The sequence below is a fragment of the Daphnia pulicaria genome, chromosome 3 (assembly GCF_021234035.1).
Source record: "Daphnia pulicaria isolate SC F1-1A chromosome 3, SC_F0-13Bv2, whole genome shotgun sequence".
Classification (NCBI taxonomy): Eukaryota; Metazoa; Arthropoda; class Branchiopoda; order Diplostraca; family Daphniidae; genus Daphnia; species Daphnia pulicaria.
This window is the reverse complement of record NC_060915.1, coordinates 6,084,365-6,107,651: the sequence shown is the minus strand read 5'-3', so window position 1 is coordinate 6,107,651 and position 23,287 is coordinate 6,084,365. Positions and strand designations below refer to the sequence as shown.

Genomic DNA, 23,287 nt, shown 5'->3' with positions numbered 1-23,287 from the left:
AGTTAGGTACCAATCTATTCTCTATTGGCTCTGCCACAGAAGCGGGCATGAAAGCTGTCTTCACTGGCACTAGTGTAAACATTTTGAGCCCTGACGGCAACATCTTCGTGAAGGGTGAACGTGCAGCTCGTACTATGTACCACCTCAAGATCAGATCGAAAGTGAACATCGACCACGCTGCAGCTGCAACATCAACGGGCCAAAGAGTCTCCCCTGAAATACTACACCAGCGACTAGGCCACGTGAATTTCAAGAATTTAAAACGGATGGCGACACAAGTACTGGTTGACGGGCTCAACATTTTTCAATTTACAGAAGAAGAATGGAAGACATTTAGAGAAATAATCTACAAGTGTTTCGGGTGTGCCCAAGGAAAAATGCACAAGACATCCTACAACCATCCCAGCACACATGCGGCCCAGGCCTGTGGGGACCGAGTACACACCGACTACTGCGGTCCGATGTCCAACGCTTCGTTGGGGGGAGCCCGATTCTTCGCATTATTCAAAGATGAATGGACGGAATGGTTCGACGTCTATTTTATGAAGAATAAGTCAGAAATCCCGGATCATTTCGAATCATTCAGGATAAAGATGGAGACTCAAACTGGATACAAGATTAAAGTCTTACGATCGGACAATGCTGCAGAATACGTAAGTGCGAGGCAAAGTAACAGATTGACTGAACTAGGAATCATCCATGAAACGAGCGCCCCATACACACCACAACAGAACGGAGTGGCCGAACGGGAGAATAGGACTGTAGTGGAGATGGCAAGATCAATGCTGTATGCGAGCAGAAGCAAGTTACCACCTAGCCTCTGGGCAGAGGCCGTTGCATACGCGACCTACATTTTAAAAAGGATCCCGTCAAGCAAGTCAACTTCATCCCCGTTTGAAAAATGGAATGGAACAAAACCGAATTTATCACACCTTCGAATCTTTGGATCAAGAACCTTCGTCCACGTTCCGGATGTAAAACGAACCAAATTCCAACCGAAATGCATTGAAGGAGTTCTAGTGGGCTTCTGCGAGTCTTCCAAGGCCTACCGTGTATATATCCTAACACAACGAAAGGTAGTGATTAGTCTGGACGTCATCATTGACGAATTGAGAGGATACGAGGGAGAAATTCCTTTTCCGAATGCAATTGACTTACTAATAGACTCTCAAATTCAGATTGATCCTTTCACTGACCAGAAAATTGAACCGGCTCGCGCAAATATTAGAACGACAGAGAATGAAGATGAAATCATGACTGAAGGGGATGACCAAGTGAATCCACATGCAGCTGAAGAACCTCCTATTCGTGATGCCCAAACCGATTACATTCCCCCTGGCGGAGCTATTACAACAATGGAAGTAGATGAACAGCGTACACCTACCACCGAAGGAAATGAAGATGAGACGACTGGAAGAGAACGCATGGAGATTGATGGGCCAGCACAGCAGATTGAAGTACCAACCAACCAACTACAACAGATCCAAACTGATTCAGAAGTAGGACTTCGACGATCGACTCGTATGCTCAACCCTAAATACATCAAGGTAAAAAGTTTCAAAGGGATGTCTGCTGTGGTCGACGACAAAACTGTTGACACAGTCACTGAAGAGGCATTCAAAGAACTCACGCTGGACTACGACATCAACAGAGAATCATTCCAACCAACTAGCGCCTTACTTCTGGAACCATACGTCCCTATTAATTATAATGATGCCTTGACTTGCCCAGAATCTGAGAAGTGGAAAGCTGCGATCCAAGACGAATACGACTCCATCATGGACAACAAGACGTGGCAGATCGTTCCACTTCCGAAAAACCGGAAGGCCATCAAGGGAAAATGGGTCCTTGATTTCAAACCAGCCCACAAGGGAGCAGCAGCGAGGTACAAAGCCCGATTTGTTGCTTGTGGCTACGCACAACTTTACGGGATCGACTACTTTGCAACATATTCTCCGGTCGTGAAACAGTATTCAATTCGTCTCGTCCTGTCAATAGCAGCAGCCAAAGACCTTGAAATGGTCCAGCTGGATATCAAGACCGCATTTCTCTACGGGGACCTCAAAGAAGAGATCTACATGCTACAGCCAGAGGGGTATGCACTGCCGGGCAGAGAAGATGAAGTCTGCAAATTACTCAAGTGCCTCTATGGGTTAAAGCAGTCTTCAAGATGTTGGTTTGAAAAATTCGACGACTTCATCACGAAATATGGCTTCATCCGCTGCAAATCCGACCCTTGTGTCTACTACCGTTTCGGGTTAGATGGAGAATACACAATCCTTATCATCTATGTAAATGATGGCCTCCTGTGCAGCAACAGAACCAGTGCTATCGACGCCATCTTACAGTATCTCCGCACCCACTTTCAAGTTAGAGATCTACCGGCAAGCCGATTCATCGGCCTCGACATCAACCGCGATAGGCCGAACCGCTTTCTGTATATTAATCAAAGTGATTTTATTGCAAAGATGCTTAGACGATACAACATGGCAGATTGCCACCCCTCGCCAATTCCCGCCAACAAAGACAACAGACCATCTCCAATGATGGCACCGAAATCAGAAGACGACCGCAACAAAATGGCTGCCACCCCAGTAAGAGAAGCCCTTGGATCTTTAATGTATCTGATGGCCATGAGCCGTCCTGATATAGCGCTGGCAGTTAACCAAGTCGCAGCTTATGTCTCCAATCCTGGACCAGGACATTGGGAAGCGGTAAAACTAATTTTTTCCTATCTTGCTGGGACCGGCAACTTTGGCATCCGTTACGGAGGCGAGATGGCGAACAGAGAGCAGTCACCCCTACAAGGTTTTACCGACGCAAACTTTGCTATGGACCTCATTGCACGGAAATCAACCACCGGGATCTTATTCCAGCTTTTTGGTGGGCCAATCTCATGGGGAAGCAAGAGACAACGCGCTACGGCATTATCGACAACTGATGCTGAGATCTATGCTGCCTCAGAGGGATCCAGAGAAGCCATCTGGCTGAAGACAATTTTGGGCGAACTCAAAATCGATGTCGGGCAAATTCCAATCTACTGTGACAGCCGATGTGCGATCAGCATTATAGAAAATCCAGAAAACCATCAACGGGTAAAACATATTCACACCAAATATTTTTTATCCGTGAGCAGTAGGAGCAGGGAACCCTTATCCTACGCAATATACCAACTGAAAATCAGTTGGCTGATATGTTCACAAAACCCCTTGGAAAAAAGGACTTTGAAAAATTTCGCAATCTGATCGGAGTGAAAGAAGTAATAGAGTAAGTAAACAAATGGCTTTGAAGGGACAAGACTTGAGCAGAATATATAAAATGTCTTATGTTTAAAAATTACATGCATGCCTGGAAAATAGACTACTATAATTTTAGACCAGGCTCAATCCTCAAATACCTACATCACTCATTGTTCCTAGCCTCTTTGTTTTCTCCCCTCTTTATGTTTTTTTTGTTTTTTTTTTCTCTCCTAAACTTATTAAATCAACCCAGGCACAGACTACAAAGTCAGACCAGGTATAGAATAGACAACTCTCCACCGAACATTTACGAATTATTTTGAACTTATGTCATGCCACACAAGTACAGTTGTGAAGGAAACTTACCTATTTCCGTACTAAATAATTTTTTTGTTTTCTTTCTCTCATTGTCACTCTCCACAGAACATTTACTAATTTTATTTTCATGTCATGTCACTCAAGTACAGTTGTGAAGGAAACTTACCTGTTTTCCGTATTAACTAATTTTGTTTTCTTTCTCTCATTGTCAACGGGGCTTAAGACCTCAACTCCTTAATCTTCCGTTAGACCAGGTGTTAAGAATCAAGCAACAGAAGATAACGAGTTGCCGAAACCCGTTGACGCAAGGATACTGATGGATTCTGTTTAGACTTACCTTATGTCTTCTCTACCCTCTATATATGGTGTCCTACTCCTCGTTTTAGTGGCCCTACTCTATCTTGAATTATTGTTCTCCAAACTACTACAGCCTATGGTATGTTCTAACAAATTATCCTACTGTATTCTAATTTGTTACAATGTAGTACACTAAAGTGAAACCCAATACCGTCGTAAGCTTATGTGTCAACACATTATCGCCTCAACAAATATGTTGAGTCGAAGTACCCTGATATTTAAATATCTTTGCCGGGCATCGTCAGAAATCAATTATATATTCTCGATGCCTGCCTTGTTTATTTTGTTAACGAAATTCCTCGCGGTTATTAGCTTCGCCTTTGCCTATATATACACTTTCAGTCATACCCACGAAGTGATAGAGAACTACGTCCTCGCTTTACCTTTTTTGTTCTTCGTCGATTGGATTCGAATATTGATCCTTCTCTCCGCCGCTGACTTGCCCGTTAATCAGGTTGTGGACAACAGCCATTTCTAAAATAGGCTAGGCACATAAAAATAAGAATCAATATTACTTACTACTTGAGAAATACTCAATATTTACTACTTGAGAATCAAATTTATATTCCTTTTATATTTTTCTAATTATAGGTTCGTGTTTTTCGCGAACACGTTATCGCAGAGTCCTGCTCCGAAGAGGTCCAAGCAGTAGCTACAAAAATTTCGGTCTCAATTCCTTCATTTTGTCAAGAACATTTAGAGAGTTCAGATTAAACTGCTACGTCTTTAAAATTTAGATTATGGCAACACTGATTCAAATTGATGAAGATCGCGTCCGTTTATCTGCTGCAGGGTTGTTCAATGTTGGAATGTTTCTGATTCCTGGGGTAAGCCTATTTTTATTTTTTAAATTCTCAAGTATCACATATATTATAACATATATCTGAAGTTGACAGGTGCCACAGTTACATACATGGTCATCCTTCTTCAAAGTTAGAACAGATCACAGAAAAAGGATTCCGACTATAATGACAGGAGATGAAATTAAATGAACTGTGCTATTCTAATAGCTTAGAAAATACCTGATGGTCGTTTTGTCAAGGGTGGTATAATAACAGTGAGTGAGTCGACATACAAAAAAAATGAAAAAATGAAAAAAAAATATAGCTAATAATAAATCGCGATGGCATTTTTTTCTAAATTATTCATACATATTTTGTAAAGATTTTGAGATCACTGAAACGCGGCTAAAAAAATCGAAGCAAGTTAATAAAAAGGAATTAATCGGGGGGGGGGATTAAAGTTTCAACAATAATACTCTTTCCCCTGAAGGTCGTCTCCCATTGAATAAAAAAATGGCCGATTATTGTAAAAGTAAGAAATATAAAAATAAAAACTCCAATTTTTCTGGCAAATTTTTGCTGTCCAATCGCAGAAATTTTTAATACTCAGCTTGTAGCAATAGATTAAACGCAGTTCTTTTACCGTCCACCATTAGAATATCGATCCCGTCATACGTAATCGAACAACAACATATTAAAATTAACCTCTCACGATTACGAAATCGGTGAATTCTCGCGACTTCCTCAAAAACGACGTCAGTTAGCGTGGCACAGTGATGAATGCGAACGTCTAGAAGGGAAGGAAAAGACAACAGATGTATCAAAATGTCGAAAGGAAAGTTCAAATTACCGATACACAGATACACAAGTTTCTTCAAAATCGGTCCTTTCTTTCGACTCCGTTCAGTTTGAAATTGATGATTAATCTTTTCTTCTTGTGAACTGATCGCTGTACTTTTAAGATTTTTCAAAAGTATCAGGGAGCGTAAATTGGGACAAAACTCGGTGATAATCCAAACGTCGTCAGCGTCGAAAACGGAAAGATTGAGTTTCTCCAATGAATTGCCAACCAACTCGAGAAGTGGAGCCACGCCGCCTCCAAAAGTAAATTTTAAGTTTTCTTTGACATTAGGCACTAGAAAAATGGCAAGTTCACGGAGCGTTTTAATCGACTTCAAGCAAAAAAGGTCGTTGTCAGTCAAACCTTCGTTATTAGCGCATATTCTGATATTGTCGATACGAGGACACATTGAAACAGCTTGGTTAAGGCTACCGCTTGTGTACGGCGTCCCAAGGGCTATGAATAGCGCTAACAAGGGGTATTTCCGAAAAACTTGCGCATTTTTGTATGAAAATGTCGTCATATTCGCTAAAGCTGTAACTGTAGCTTCATGGTGTAGGATCTTCAAAGCTGGCAAATGTTTAAGAGCCAATTGTACTCCTTTTACTGTGACTTGAGTGCGCGTAATTCTTAATTTTTCAATCCTTTTGCATTGTCCGAGTGTTTCATTTTCCATTCTTTGGTTTTTAGCCTCGACACACAACCACTGAATTGCAGAATCTGTCATACCATGGCATCCAGAAGCATTTAACTCTCTATTGGAAAAACAATAAGAAATTAATTTTGATTTACCCTAATTTTGTCTATAGATATATCTATTGTACCTTAAACTTTTGCAATAAGTTCCAATCAATTTGAAACAACTGTATCCCAGTGAAGAGTTCAATTAAATGTTTAGCTTTTCCAATTTTCTGAATTTCGGAAAATGCTTCAAGTAATCTTCTTCATAATAAGACAACTTCAAAGTTGTAATTTGAGGAGTTTTCAGATGCATAAGGATTGTTTTCATCATGGGCTTTTTCAAATCATGACTGAGAACCTTGATGATTTCCTCCAAGAGAACTGTAGCTAAAGAAATATCAAACAAAATACCTTTTATCAATAATCTAAAATGGAGACAGCAGTGGTATATTAAATAAGGATTTATTTTCCTTTAAACTCACGCAAATAATGAAATGGATTGTCACCGATTTCTATATCCTCAGCAATGATGCACTTTTCACTTTGCTTCTTAAAATTTTGTATTTTTAAAAAGTCAGCAACACTATCATTACTGCTTTCAAAATATGTTTTGATATTGTCTAAACATAACCTAGAAAGGGATTTGGCACTATTTAATAGTGGCATATTTAATAACGTACAAATATAAAAGTCAACTTCTTGCAAAAGCAACAGACACAACTAACAATCCGACTAATAAAACACCAGATATGCTGCAACGTCAGGCTGACGTAGGTACTCGTGAGGGGACATGTTTTCAAACTTGAAAGGAAGAACAACGTCAGACAGGAGACCATGTTGTCAGAACGTCGGTAATACTCAGTAATAGTGTAATACATCCTGTCGATAGCAAGGTCAGAGCCATTAAGGGGGAGGTCAGTCAATTCCAGAAGAAAATTTGCTTTAGTGTTTTGCGAATTAGGCTACTGCAGATACGTAAAATAAGCGTCAATCACAGTAATTAAGTATTATTTTTCAGCTTAAATTATTTTAAAATTAAAAGAAAAAAAAAGAAAAAATAAAATAAGTCCTTAAGTTGAGATCCGCACCACTGACTGTATGCCACTGGACTGTGAACATGTAGACTTAGTCGCTAACCACTAAGACAACCGATTAATATCAAATATTGAAAATTAAAAAAAAAATATACTGTTTTTTAAACGTTTCGTTGGACTCTTTCCATCTCTTCACATCTTTTGCGCGAGATGGCAGCAATTTCTCGTAGCTGTAGGAGGATGGGAACGAGGGCGGAAAAACCGTGCCGCTGCGGGTCTGACCGCCATCCGATCCTATCCCCCACTCATCCACCCACCACCCCCATCCAAAACCCAAACCCACCCAGACAAAGCGAGACAGAGTCCTGATCCTGAAGGATTCCTATCCTTCAGGCTTCAGGGATAATACGGTGTTATAGCAATAATTGACTGATATCACATTTGAAACATCAGAACCAATTCTTGCTACACTTTAATTGTAATAATATATGCTCCTGAGGAAGGGTCTTACCGAATATAAAAGTAGCTTATAAATATCATTGGAAAGCTGGGGAGATTGTCACGTCACACGGTCACAGTTGCGCATATTGGTTGCATTTATTCGTTTTTATACCACAATCATTTTCTGATATAAAATAGATGTGGGAACGAGGATGCCAAATTTTTATTTGTTATTAAAACGAACCATGTAAACCAACACGCGCAACTCCGGGACACTTTCCAGTGCATTTTTCAAAAATAAAAAAACTCGTGTGATGTTGATAAGCCTCGTTTGCTACTTTAAAATTGGTTCCGTTCCTGATCTTTGCGTGAAGTCAGTCAATATCCCGATTCCTTATTTCCTGTAACTTATTGTATGCGATCTGAAATAATGTTTCTTAAAAATCTCAAATAATTGTTCTTAAAAATTAGGGGTGCGATTGGGGACGTATAGTCTAGATTGCTAGTCTAGATAATAACGTAGTGGCATGAAACATAATGAAAATCAAAATCATCACAAATTAAAAACTTAGAAGTGAAAACAGCAACATAATTGGTGTTGTGTTGCGTTATTCACTGACCTCTAGATGACAAAATTTTTAAAAAAGGGGGGAGGAGAGAAAATAAATGGAGGTGAAACTGTTTGCCATATGCCCATATGAATTTTAAATGCTTCAAGGTTGGTAGGCTATAAATGATAGTTTTGTTGGTAAAAAGGTACAACGGCACCCCATACACAGACGTATGTGGTGATGATTTCAACGATATAGTTTGTTTTTCATTTCAATTTAAGCATGAACGAAGGCGATCACAAATTTTCGAGCAAACAGCCAAGGCTTCATGATCAATGTAAGAAACGTTTAATAAAGGATTAAAGAAAGATTTGAGATGAACTCCGGGATGAGTGAGCAAAACTTCCATGATTGCTATGCAATGCGATATCATATCTTCTTCATTCCAAGGTGGATTGTTCAATTTCATGTAGCGGAAAAGGCAGGTTTTCAGACAGTAAGTCGATGGCCTTGTCTTCTGGGGCAACAATTTCTCATCCGTGATGGATGCATTGCGTCGCTGACACAACATAACCAAAAGCTTCAAAATGCGATAACACAAGCGAACCTCGTCACCAGTTCCTAAAATTGTATCTCTCTGAAAGTAAAATTCAAAAATCAGTTCCTTCAATGATGTGTCTCCGTCTGTTTAAACATCTTGAACATACAGTACTACTTACTAACCTCTAGAATTGGGTAAGACAGTTGCCACTCCGGCGGCCCGCACTTGTCTCGAAATGGAACTAAGTACTCGAATTCTTCGTCCAAATTGGAGTGACACCAATAGTCAGGAAGCTTTACAGTGCTTTCTGCTTGCTTTGCTGGTTGTAGCGAAGAAGAGCGAAAGACACCCCGAGAGACACCAATGGTGATATCGATACTGATGGGAATAATTTGCTCGTTACCACAAAACGTTAGATGAAGTGTCGTGCATGTCTCTCCAAAGGTGATGTCGCGAACGTGGATGTTGAAGCAATCGACGCGTTTGGTGGCCGCTCGAAGCAGTTGGTAGAAATAATAAACAGCTCTGCCTGATGAGATTCCGAGTTGGCCGTTTCCGTGGCTTAGAAACGCAGACTGGCCTTCACCAACATAAATGACGCGATGGCCGCTCTCTGCTTCCTCTTCGACAAAGTGAGATAACACAACGAGGAAGTCGAATTCGTCCAGCTGAAAGAGTTTGGTCCGTTCGGCGCTGCTTCCGTAGAAGATGAGTCGTTGGGTGGCAAAACGTTCGTCCAGTTTCTCAACTTCTTCTATCAAGCAATGGATGTAACCACTAATGGAAAACTGGAGACGGCACCAGACGCAATTACGCTGGATGCATGAGTGGCAGCATCGCATCCCCGATTCTGCAACAGCGGTGACCACTGATTTTTCACATTTAAACATTTGTACGTGCAAGGAAAATTATTCAACATTTATGCTTACTAGCAAAATTCAGTTTCTTTTTCGGGTTATTCCAAATCCGAAGTAAGTTTTCCCATCGATTGCTTGCTGGTGTTTTAGTGTATTTATCTATCGCGTTGAACACGTAGACATGATCAATTTGTATCGGAATGGATCCCTCTATCTTGGCGATGGAGAAAGGAGCGCTAATCGATTGAACAGTCGACCTAAAAAAATAATTTTGGTAAAGTGAAGCAATGTTGAGGTAGCTGCCTCCTCGACAGCAGATACAAAGCGGAGTTCCTTTCTCCAGTAAAAAGTATTTCAAATAATCTGCAAAGCATCGACCGAAGGTGTCCAAAATTCGGACACCAGCAAATCCGGCCAAGAATTGTGCAGTTTTCGTGCACCCGCTTTTGGCGGCGAGGTGAAGCGGAGTCCTGCCAACGACGTCTGTTAAATCCATCATCCTCCGTATCAGCTCTTTGTCAAGTGAAGAAACAAACGAAAAAAGATCGAGCTTATCGGCAAACTGGCACGCAAGATGCAAAATTGTCTCGCCGTCTGAGTTGGTCGACGCAAGATCCGCACCATTATCGGCCAAAATGTCCAGCGATTTGATTATGTATTCCTTCTGATACTGGGCGCACAAATGGGCAGCTTGACTTCCGCAATAATCTGTCTGATTAACATCCTCCAAAGGGATTAATAATTTCATCGCTGTCGGCAGTTGGTCCGTCTGATTGTATTTGCAGACGAGGGACAGAGCCGACAGTGAATTATTAACAGTTTCCGACGTCTGCACGCCCTGTTCAATCAGGAACTCGATGATGTTGGATAACTGATTAGATTGATTATATTGACACAAAACGTGTAGCGCAGTTTGGCCTTGATCATTTTTGGCCTTGATGTCGACGTCAGTAAATCCGGCCTCCACAAGGAAGCGTATTACGGGTAGCAAGTGATCTGTCTGATTGTAGCGGCTCAGAAGATGAAGAGCAGTGTTGTTTTTGTCATCCCTCAAATTGACGATAGATCCACTCTCAACCAAGTAGCGCGCCACACTGAGAAGGTGGGACGTCTGATTGGTTTCGCACAGAATGTGTAACGATGATCCAAATCCCTTGGCTCTACCTCCACTTTCGTTTACTCTGATGCCGTTTTCGACTAATAAACGAACTGCGCGGAGCAAGTTGGGAGTCTGATTCACCCGTAGCAATTCTGCAATGACATTATCCTGCTATTAGAATTTTTCCTTAGGAGAAAGAAGTCGATAAAAGAAATTGGTTTTACTATGCAAAGAATTCTCGTCATTCTCTTGACGAGCGTTGACATCCGCCCCGTACTGGATGAGAAGAGACATCAACGGAATTAGAGTTTCACTGTGATTAATCCATATGAGCTTATGAAGCGGCGTGCTGGAGTCTGAAGATCTTTTATTCGGATCCGCACCGTGCTAAATAATCGACAAAAAAATTGATGATTCGGCAATATTTCTAAATTGCATTTCAGAAAAAAAATAACAAAATTATAACAAAATTTTGAAAGTCACCTCCAGTAACAAACGAACTATGTCAATGGCGTTTGGTGTTGAGTTTGTCAAACAGACGAGATTGAGAGCGCTTGCTTCATATGGCTCATCGGATGTCACATCGACGTCAACTCCACGATTAAGGTATCCAGTTAGAATTTCCACCGCTCGCGGTTCCCGGTCAGAACGGTAGTAACATATATTCAAAAATCTTTTTTCATCCTACATGTTAATGATTCAACGGCAGATTTGGTAGCTATCAATAGCAACATTGAATTCAGTCAACCATTTTATTGCGAGCCCGAAGGGCGAAGCTAATAATCGCATACGCAGAAAAAAAAAGCCATGTCAATTTGTATGTATGTATGTGTGTATGTAACGCTCCATAACTCGTGTGTTTTACGACAGATTTCGGACTTTTTGGTCTTAAAAATTAGACAAAAAATATGCGGTGCGACCAGAACAAAAATAATTTCATTTGCTTAATTAGTTATCCCGTAATGAATGAAAAACTGCTAAAATAACAGCTTAATGACTAGTGAAATCTGGCGGTGGCGACTACAACTTTTTTACTTTAGGTAAAAATAAATCACCACCAGATTTCCATAGCATCGCCGTGATGACGCAATCTGTAATGTCCCAACCATGACGCAACAATCAGAATTGCATTTGAGTTTGTAGTTATTAAACTAAAGGGTGGTTATTTTTAAATTTCAATCATTGAACTTTATGTGTAAAAATAGTAAATTATGAGTTGAGCAAACTAAACGTAATTAACTTGCAAGGATATTGAACAGTGACGGAAAAATCCCGTTTTAAGACAAAAAGTCTGTGAAGAAAAGTGTGTATAACAGATTCACAACAGATTTCGGACTTTTTGGTCTTAAAAATTACACAAAAAATATGCGGTGCTGCCAGAACAAAAATAATTTTATTTACTTTGATAATGGATCGAATTAAAAGACGAAAAGTAGATTTTTGGTTATAGCGCGTAACACTCCATAACTAGGGCGTTTTCAGACAGATTTTGGACGTTTTGGTCTTAAAAATTAGACAAAAAATATGCGGTGCGACCAGAACAAAAATAATTTCATTTACTTAATTAGTTCTCCTGTAATTAATGAAAAATTGCTAAAATAATTGCATTACGAATTTTTTTCCCAAAATTTCATAGCAAAAAGTCCGAGTTAACAATAGCCCTGAATTTTTCATTTAAGACAGTTTTCAACTGGCTTACGACTATCCCTTCGCGGCGAGCTGATAAGCTTGCTTTTCTATCTTTTACAAGTGCATGAACCGGACTAATCTGGTCCATCTTTGTTAACTTTTAAATTCTAGTAAGAAACTAAAATATGAATTCAATTATACACATTTTAGACCTGATAGGAAAACGTCGATGAAAAATTTGCCTATTTAGCCTATCAAAGGAATATTTGATTATTTACAATTTGCTGTCGCTGCAATGTTTGTGTTTTTTTTTCTGTGTTAGGCAATCAGATCTGTTTGTATTGTCCTTGAGAAATCAAATATCAATATATCACATACATACAAAAATTTCAGAATAGTATGGCAAGAAGTGTCAGTTGAATTGAAAACAGAAAGTGCATCCCGATTCCCGATAACAATGTTTAGCGAACAGGAGAGGTAATATTCTCTATACCGGTCCCGAAAGCGATTGACATAAATAAATGCATAGCTAAATTTACAAGAAAATCGTCTGTTCTTACCTCGCTGAGTTTTTGTAAAACAGATTTTGGAATCTCGGGGACCGTGTTTTTGGTAGACCTTTCCTTGCCCATCATCGTGATAGACTGATGTTAAGATAGAAAAGCAAGCTTATCAGCTCGCCGCGAAGGGATGTCGTAAGCCAGTTGAAAACTGTCTTAAATGACAAATTCTGGGCCTATTGTTAAGTCGGACTTGTTCACAATTCACGCTTTTTTTCACAGACTTTTAGGTCTTAAAACGGGATTTTTCTGACACAGTTCAATATCCTTGCAAGTTATTTACGTTTGGTTTAATCAACTCATATTTTCCAATTTTTACACATAAAGTTCAATGACGTAGAGAACTAATTAAGTAAATGAAATTATTTTTGTTCTGGTCGCACCGCATATTTTTTGTCTAGTTTTTAAGACCAAAAAGTCTGAAATGTGTCGTAAAACGCCCGAGCTATGGAGCGTTACATACATACATACATACATACAGACAAAGTGACATGGCTTTTTTTTCTGCGTATGCGATTAATATAAAAAAAAGCAAGCTTAACAGCTCGCCGCGAAGGGATAGTCGTAAGCCAGTTGAAAACTGTCTTAAATGACAAATTCAAGGCCTATTGTTAAGTCGGATTTATTCACAATTCACACTTTTCTTCACAGACTTTTTGGTCTTTAAACGGGATTTGTAAAAATAGGAACATATGAGTTGAGCAAACTAAACGTAAATAACTTTCAAGGATATTGGACTGTGACAGAAAAATCCCGTTTTAAAACCAAAAAGTCTGTGAAGAAAAGTGTGAATTGGGAATAAGTCCGACTTAACAATAGGCCCTGAATTTGTCATTTAAGACAGTTTTCAACTGGCTTACGACTATCCCTTCGCGGCGAGCTGATAAGCGTGCTTTTCTATCTTACCTAATATAATCGTCACATTCTTTTGTCGAACGAAAGGAATTAATCTGGGTTACGTGCAAAGCATAATTAAAGTCTAGCAAAAACCTACAGTTAACCTAAATAACCGTAAATAACGCCCGCTAAGACGTCAATTTCACAGCTTCGTCATTTGAAAAGGCACGAATTTTGTTAGGATTACTGTGACAACATAAATAATGATTTAAAAACTGATTTATTTGTAATAAATCTCTCTCCATTTGCCATAGAATCACAAACTACATTAATGAGTAAAGCAAAGTGAAACCCGCAATTGTTCTACTTTACATTTGATCAGCGTTTGCCTGCTTAATTTAGGTACGATTGAATTTGTGCGTGCATATGATGACGAGTCCAACGACACTTAGAAAGAAACTATAGCCGTTATATCACATATAAAAGTTTGCGAGCTGTTACTACTTTTACAACGAACTTTACTTTAAATCACGAATATTATTTCTATCTTATTAATTGCAAATTAGCAAATATTCTACGGGAGTTAAACTTGGTTTTTTCCGAATAAAAAATAAGGTTTATGGTGCACTTCAGAGGAAGTCACGAAAACCTGGAAGATTTCCACTGAAGGTTAAAAAAAAATATGCAATAATGTACATGTAGGCTAAAGTATTAAAAATATAAACCAACGCAAGTAAAATATACCATCTGAGCTCAGCTAGTTTTAACAGCCAATTTAATCTTAGATGATAACATCCCGAGAAAACAAGTGGATACATATTTGTATTTTGTATGCACATTAACAGTGGCCTGTTTTATTTTCCTGAAAGTAAACTTAGATTTCACATTTTAAATTAAAAAACCGTGAGTGCTACTCCTGAATCTCAGTTTCGAAACCCTGGGTCAAGTAAATCTAAGATACAGTTAGAACTGTTAAGTTATATCGCAATGGATTTGGAGGTTCATGTTTTATGGGTGGAGGGAATCCGCCAAAAAATTAACTCCCTCGCTTTTTGGACAAGTCATGCCATCGTTTTCCATATTTATCCAAGCTAGCTTTCACTTTTTTAGCTCTTCAAGCGTCTTCTGCCCCATGTGAAAGAGAATTTTCTATTGCTGGTTGGCATTGTGCTGGTAGAAAAAAATCGTACTGACAAGGATAATCTAGCTGCCAACGTTTTTATTAGCTGTAATAAATACATCCTGCGTCCTCTTTTATTATAAAATAGGCATATCTTTTGTCTACGAGTTTGTCAGTTTACCTTAAAGTTTTCACCGCAAACTGTTTCTTTTTAAAACTCGGTAATTTTTAATTTTTAAACGTGTTATGTTAAGAAATACATGCTGATTCAGAGAAAACTAGGTTCTAAAAAAAAATTGTAAGGTAAACGATAACGGTCGCAAAAAGAGAAAAATGCGACACGTTTAAATTAACGAAACGAAGAACGAAACGAATGAAAAATTGAAAAAATAACGATTAACGATAACGATAACGAATCCAAAAAAGCACTACGAAACAACACTACAAAAAAGCTAGATGATACACTTCTTGTAACATCCAATGATGAGGAAGACCTGGAGGAAGACTTGAATAAATAGATAACGAAAATGAGGAAGAAGAATACGCGCGCTGAAGCCTCCGAGGAAGACGATTTGACAGCTGACGATTAATTCTTTAAATGTCGTTGTTTTTCATTAATTCTCTAATGTCTTAATATTCATAATCCAGAATGATATACAAGTTCAACTTAAAACTTCACATACTCTTTAAAAAATAGTGGCCTGGTAAACAGTGTTGCCAAATAAAAAAATAGGAATGGAGGCCAGAAATTAAAAGTTTTAACGTCTCTGGTATATTTAAAGCAACACATATCGACGTCTGTCGTTATGCCATAATTATAAGTAGAGTTATTTTTAAGAATTAAATCACATTTCTTAAATAAAATGTGAAATTTCACAAAAAGTATAAACTTTGATCGCGTCTGTTGTATTTAAAGCAACCGATTATAACGTCTATCGATGTGCCGTTAGAATCAGCTTATTTTTCTTCATTTTATCACAACGAAGTTTTTTTATCTTAAACAATTTGCGTTTTTGACAAATCCCGGAGAATTCGGGAGTGAACACTGGGTGAACGCAACCGATGTGAGTCATCAGACGCGCCATTTACTATTTCTACCACCCTCTTAACCAAACCCAAGTGTCAAACCTTCTCTTAAATGGTTTGCGTTTAGTTCGACAAGGGCTCTCTGACTAGATGCGGCCATCTCCCCATCACCACCACGATCAACGCCGACCCCATCAGATCCTCACCCAAACCACCTTCATGGATTCTCTCTAAGGCCAAATGGCCCAGCAGGAACGCAGACCTATCCCACCAACTCGCTTCAACGTCCTTCAAAAACCAAACAGTTCCTAAAAAATTATTGGACTCATTCATGGATGCGATCACTTCCGCGAGTGAAAAAGTTTCAAGAAATCAACCCAGTCCTTCCACCTTCCAAAAGAGCCCTGTCACCCTTGGTGGAACTCAGAGTGCGAAGCCACCGTGGAGAACGTGAATAAAGCCGAAAGAGAGTGGCGTCGCTCACCGCTATCTTCAGACAAAAGAGCCACCTGGAAAAAAAAGCCGGTGTGGCAAAAAAAAGACTCATCATCGTCGCAAAAAATCGCCTAGAAATCGTTTATATCTAGCTTCAACCCCCAGGACGGCGATAGAACAACTTGGTCGTTCATGAAAGCAATGGTCGGAAGAAAAAACAACTGCATCTCGGCCATTCCACCCCTAAAAAATCTACACGACGCCCACACACCATCAACCCATGAAAAGTCCTACTTCTTTCTAGACCTCTACGGTTCATCAATCGATCACTCTCAATACGACGCTATCCTGAAACCCATCATCACATCACGCATTGCAGATAGACAGCCAAACGATCAAAACAACGCCTTCACCGAAATGCCTTCAACGAACTGGTGCAGTCCCTCAGCAAATCAACAGGCATCGACCAAATCCACTACGATATGCTAACCAATTTATCGCCCTCCAACAAAATCAATGTCCTTTTTAACGTCAAATATTCCAATTAATTCGTCCCCGACCTCTGAAAAAAAGACACTGTGATCCCCCTCCTGAAGCCAGGAAAACCCGTCGATTAAGTAAGTTCCTACCGCCCAATTATCCTCACCTCGTGGCTAGCCAAATTATTCGAGAGGGTCGTTACTACCCGCCAATCTTGGTTCGTGGAACCGAAAAAACATCATAGGTTCAGAGCAAGCAATCTCCAGGAAAAATTGATGTACCACAGACCTGATCACTTACGGACCTACCTCATACCTAATCAAAATCGATCATGACATAAAGAGGAGCTTTAAAGAAAAAAAAAACTAGTGTAGCGGTTTTCTTGGAGATTAACAAAGCTTATGACACCGTCTGGACAAATAGCCTCCTATCCAAGCTCTTAAAAGTAGGTGTCCACGGTAACTGCCTGAACTGGATCTCTGACTTCCTTCGCGATCGCTCAGTCGTCATCAGAATCGGCAGCCACACATCACATCAGAAAAAGATATCAAACGGAGTAACTCGAGGAGCAGTTATCAGCCCATTTCTGTTCAACATTATGCTATACGACTTCCCGCCCCCCATCTAACGTAAACCGCCTACTATTTTGCCGACGGCGTCACTATCTAGACAATAGTCAAGTGCCCCATCGACGTGAAAGCGGCTACTACATCGAAAAAGTGTCAAGATCAAATTTTTCGGCATCGAAATACTCAACGGTCTCATTCACCCGGCTGTATGAACCAACGAGACGACGAGACGGTCCTCTGCTATTGATAAACGGCCACCGCATCCCAAACGGCCCTAAAGTAAATTTCCTAGGACTGATTCTAGACTCAAAACTGCTGTGGAAAGACCACATATGAATGGTGGTGAATAAATGCATCCGTCTCAAGAACGTCTTCTCCATCATCTCTAAATCTACTTACGCCCCAAAATCAACAGCTTGTGCACCCTCTACAAGAACTTAGTCAGCAGCCGCATCGATTACTGACTACTAGCCTACAGCTCCGCCAGCAAATCTCACCTACAGAAAATCGACACTGCCTCCCGATTTATACTCAGAATTATACTCGGATTTAAACCTTCCACACCCACGGAAGTCATCTACGCTGAAACAGGTATGGACCTGAACAGGTCTCCGATAGAAGAAATGTGGATAGGAACTAGGTACCTCGTCAACCTTAGCCAGCACCCAGAGAATCTGGCGTACCAAACAGCCAAGTCTCTATTTTATACTTCCTAACAGTGGCCACTGAGATGCTACCCAAGCCTAAACTAATATGCGAAAAAATCAAATCAACAACCCCGGCCCTTTTCAAACATCCAGCAGCCCTGACGGACCAACTAAAAAACCGCTTTCTCCATGAAGCCCACCCAACAATCGCAAAATGGTTCCCCATGCGAAAAAGCATCAGCAAACCAAAATGATGTCTAACACCTATTTGAATCTATGATATCTGAAATCATTGCCCCTGACATCATGATCGACACGGATGGTTCAGTAACCCCAAATCCCATCGTCACTTCGTGAGCCTTCTACATCCCTGCACCTGACTCCTCCAGCTCCTTGCGCCTCACAGCAGGATCAAGCATCTTCTCTGCAGAGTTCCATGGAATCAAACAAGAGCTTTCGATCATATACATCTACGACCCCCATCACCAGGAATCCACATCTTCTCTGACTCGAGCGCTGCAATCAAAGCCGTCTTGTCCACGTAGACCCCAAAAACCGATACATAGTTGAAATCAGGAACCACCCACTGAGTTGCCACAAATCAAGTGGATCAATCGTCACACTATTATACTCGATCCCAGCTACACCGGTATAGCTGGAAAAGGAAAAAAAGATTGGCTAGCGTCTGAAGAAGCCCACTCACCTCCCTGAAACTACATCGCGAACGAACTCTCCCCGGGAGAATAATTATCTATACTAAAAAAAAGAATGGGGGATTTCCGTCCTACTCAACCTGAAAAAATGCAAAAAGCCCAGTGTCCTAATGAAAAGCAAAATAGGCATCATTCCGTGGCATCATACCAAAGACCATGCCTCTTCAACTTGCCTCCACCGCCTAAGATCAGGCAACACCCACCTAAATTCGTTCACCCACCAAATCAACAACGAAGCGAATCCCAGTTGCCGCTTTGGCTGCCCAGAAATTGAAAACCACGTCCTAATCGTTCTAAAAAATCGTCCTAAAAAAGTTTGCCCACCAAAACGCCCTCCGCCAACAATTTCAGTCCTTCTTCCCCCAAGAAAAACTCCTTCTCAACTCTGACACCCCCTGGGCCTCGATCCCAACATCTACCCAAGACTACAGCTCAAAATCAACAACCTCCTGTCAACCTGCATAACCAAAACAAACATTCTCTTCACAGCGTAATGAAAAAAATCCCTCCACCAAGGCCTCATCTGACTTAAAACGACGAACGAGGTAACGATACGAGGGGAAGGAAGTACAAATGATGCATATGTGCGCCGCTGCATATGACTAGGGGACCAGGCACTTTTTTCGGTTGTGTGGCTGTGTTGGCGTTCCTGAGCCGACCAAGTGTGTCCAATTTAATTTGAACCTCGCAAGGCTGCGCGAGGGGTAAGTGAATTGGAGACGAAGGGCGAAGAGACATCTCCGCTCATGTCTTCTCCATTTATGTTCCCCATTTCTTCCAGATTTTCCGTTTCTGGACCGTCACGTAACGTGGCTGCCTTTAAGTACGTACCTTCGTCTTTATTCAATTTGTGTGTGTGTTTAAGTGTGTGTGTGCGTATATCTCATTTGGGTGTCCCGTAATTTGTAAAGCCCGTCACGGGATCTCTTTGCTGGATACTTTCCAACTCTTTCCGTCAGTCGCGTGGTCCGGAGGACATTTTGTGCCCCTGACGATTTATCCCGTGTTTTTGTCATCGTGTTCATTGCCGTTGGCTGGCAACTGGCAGCACGTCCCGGAATACATTGGCTCGAAAAACTCGCTGTGTTTTTTGTATTTTCCGTTCCGTAACTTGCGTGGTGTGGCAACAGACTCCAACTACACCGGCTGGAATTCCAAACACTCACTTTTTGCTTTAAAAAATTTGAAAAGTACCGAGTAAATTACCCAAACAAACAATCAAAGCCATCGGGGGCCAAAACAAAATTCTATCGTGCCTCTTCCATGGCAAATCAGCGGGCAATCAAAACCCGCCAAATTCCTCAAATCAGAACAATTAAAAAAACCAAAACTCAAAAAGAAGGCCCATCATCAATCAACCAGCTTCAGTATCAGCCCTACGCACTAAACTCCAAGAATCGACACTCCACGTTAATCAACAAGGTTGTCAGCGTCCACAACTAAATCCAAGTCAGAAATCCAACGACAGCTGGACAAACAGTCACAAGGAAGAATCTCGACAACACAAGAATCAATTACTTGCACACAAAAATACGAGTGACCACTAGAAATAATCCAAGTTGGAAATCCAGCCAGGCAATCACTTTACCGAAGAAATAACGGAACCACAACAACAAACGACGCAGCAATATAGGTGAGTCGCCTCTCTTTACGAGGGCGACCACGCGACTGACCAACGAAAGAATTTTCAATCGCTGATCCACTCCCATTCCTCCCACCAGCAAGCACCCCCTCGAGCATTGCTAGAAAACAAATTAAAACTCCAGAAAAAACTAAAAACCATTTCCTTTTCCCCCACCTACAAAACAAAATTAAATTAACCACCAAAGAAACAAATCGAAAGATACATTCGCAAACCAGAACTGAGGGTCTTCAATTAGAAGACAAGATGTCTACTAAATCCGGCTACGCCGGTTACATGCAGACGCACCTACCCCCCATCACATCCTATCACACAGTAAGTCCCGGAACGATTGTAACGGCCATAATAGCTAACACCGCATGAGGCCTTCGTACCCAGACCTTATACCTGTCGGCCGAAAGTATTGATCACGCGGTCAAGCCTTTCGGGCAACAGGTCGGGAAACGGGAGTCTTTCAATAGTCATGTTCTCCGTCCCACCCCCCTCGACCCGCAGGCCGAGGGACGCGGTGGCGGAAATCGACACTGAAGCCATGTTCTACAGCAGCTTCGATGCCACTAATGGATATTTTCAGATCTCCCGTCACGCAGCGAGCCAGCATCTTTATGTCCACCACCTTTATGACGCCCTGGGGACGTTATAAGTTCCTGTGTGCCTCAATGGGCCTCTGTTCGTCGGGCGATGAATATAATCGGCGGGCAGACGCCGCCTTTGGCACACTTCAAAACATGGTCAGAGTGGTGGATGACATCCTACGTTTCAACCGGTCATTCCCGTTGCATGTCAAGGGCGTGTGCGCGATTTTACAGGCCGCGCGTGCAGCGAAAATCACTCTCAACGTGGAGAAGTTTAAAATCGCTCAAAAGAAGCTGGTGTGGGCTGGCTATGAAATTCAGCAAGGTAACAGGGTAACAGTAGACCCCAGCAAATTACAGGCCATCGCCAAATTCCCCCAACCCACCAATATCACGGAGCACCGGTCCATTTTAGAGTTGGTGGAGCAGCTTTCGGATTTTTCAACTGAAGTTGCGGCTGCAAAAGGACCCTTCCGCCCTCTTTTGAGCACCCGAAACGCGTACGAATGGACGGAAGACCAGGAACGTTCGTTCGAGGTGGTGAAAACAGCGCTTTTGTCACCCCCCGTGTTGGCCCATTTTGATCCTGGCCGTGAGACCGTCATTAAAGTCGACGCGTCCCGAACAAAAGGTATGGGATACGCCTTACTGCAAAAACACGACGATCATTGGAAGCTGATCGACGCCAACTCGAAGTGGTGCACCCCCACGGAATCACGCTACGCTTTCGTAGAGCTGGAGCTGGCTGCGGCAGAGTGGGCCATCCACAAAAGCAAACTATATCTTTAAGGTTTGCCATCGTTCACCCTTATAATCGATCACCAGGCGCTCGTGTCCATACTCGACAATCATACGCTGGATGCCATTGAAAATCCAAAACTTCAAAGATTGAAGGAGCTCCATCTCCCTACATCTTCAAAACTGTGTGGAGAAAGGCAAGGAGCACGCGATTCCGGACGCGCTTTCCCGATCACTGTTCTAGCGAGAGAATGAAATAGTCGAGTGGGGGGGAGTAGGCCGATCGATTGCTTCTAATCAAGGCACGGATTTATTGGTAAATTTGCAAGCACATGCAAGCAATGGAACCGAACACAGCAAAAATTGCCTAAGTTAATACAGAATTAACACACACAGACTTCAATTGAAATAAAAACTAGCTCTCACCTACCATCCACAATTTGGAGCCGGTCAATAAGGCAATCATAGACACAAATCATTTCTAGGACCTAATCTATGTACACGAGAATAATGTTAGCCCATCAAGCACATAAAATATATAAACAAAATTACCTCAAGGGCTCAGATGAGGAACAGGGAATCACAAGGTGAAAATTCACACCAATTCACAGTAAAAACGAGTTGTCAATGGCTATACAAGCCCTAAAATAAATAATGGCTACTTTCTGTTTCTGCCAAGATACTTAATTACAACATCAGCTGTTCTCAACTGCACCGACTAGTGGCCCAGCCGGGGCCTACTAAATTAACCGATACTTTAGACTTAACTAACATGGGGAAACATGAATATACATTTCAAATTAAACATTCCTTTTCTATGGAACAATCATTGGTGGCGGACCCCATATCGGACGGTGATGCGTTCGCCGGAGATTTGGTATCATCCGCCCACCACCACCTGATTCGACGACACACCGCTGGACCACCTACGAGACCTGACACTAGAAGAAATACGCGAAGCGGCAGCAGCCGACGCTGAATACGCGGACCTGATCAAGGCCATCGATTCTGGTTTCCCAAAAAGCCGGGAATGTACCCCGGCCCACATTCTTCAATTTTGGAATATTCGCCAAAATCTATCTGTGGACCAGGGCATCATATTCTTCGGCTGCCGGATTCTTATACCTCGAGCAGCACGACGCTTGATCTTGCAAAAGCTACACACCGCCCATCGGGACATAGCCCACACGAAGCCACGCGCCCAACAAACCGTGTTCTGGCCCGGAATCACGAACGAGATCGTGACCTTCATTGAGAGCTGCCAAACGTGCCAAGAACGTCTATCTAGCCAGCCGCAAGAACTCCTGATGAGAGACCCCCTCCCAATACGAGTGTTTGAAGACGTGTCCACGGATTTATTTCAATCGGGCCAGCTCCACGTTTTAGTGTATGCGGAACGATTGTCGGGCTGGCTAGTCATACACCGCGGGAGACATGATCCGTCAGCAACGCGAGATCGTTCAGACCATCGTCAAAAATTTCGTGGATCTGGGCGTCTCTGTTCGGCTCCAATCCGACGGCGGACCGCAATTTGACTTAGGAGCTTTCCAATCCACGCTCAAAAGATGGGGCGTT

At 41.6% G+C, this 23,287-nt stretch overlaps 2 protein-coding genes and 1 long non-coding RNA gene across 3 annotated transcripts; 1 reads left to right on the top strand and 2 right to left on the bottom strand.

Annotated features, from left to right (window-relative positions):
- The first annotated feature begins 3,812 nt into the window (after positions 1 to 3,812).
- On the top strand, positions 3,813 to 5,053 carry LOC124328388. Its single transcript, XM_046787153.1, has 4 exons — positions 3,813 to 3,993; positions 4,506 to 4,580; positions 4,652 to 4,741; positions 4,804 to 5,053. The coding sequence occupies exons 1-4, from the start codon at positions 3,898 to 3,900 to the stop codon at positions 4,849 to 4,851; spliced, it is 309 nt and encodes a 102-aa protein (XP_046643109.1). The 5' UTR covers positions 3,813 to 3,897; the 3' UTR covers positions 4,852 to 5,053.
- A 767-nt stretch (positions 5,054 to 5,820) lies between these two features.
- On the bottom strand, positions 5,821 to 7,057 carry LOC124328360. The gene is made up of 3 exons (XR_006916267.1): positions 6,701 to 7,057; positions 6,362 to 6,605; positions 5,821 to 6,292 (listed from the first exon to the last, which is right to left on the bottom strand). It is a non-coding gene; the product is annotated as an uncharacterized LOC124328360 (long non-coding RNA).
- Positions 7,058 to 8,411: 1,354 nt separating this feature from the next.
- Positions 8,412 to 13,005, bottom strand: LOC124328681. The gene is made up of 6 exons (XM_046787476.1): positions 12,931 to 13,005; positions 11,225 to 11,425; positions 10,966 to 11,128; positions 9,715 to 10,893; positions 8,968 to 9,653; positions 8,412 to 8,881 (listed from the first exon to the last, which is right to left on the bottom strand). Exons 1-6 carry the CDS (start codon positions 13,003 to 13,005, stop codon positions 8,516 to 8,518), a joined length of 2,670 nt encoding a protein of 889 aa, XP_046643432.1. The 3' UTR covers positions 8,412 to 8,515.
- Positions 13,006 to 23,287: the final 10,282 nt, after the last annotated feature.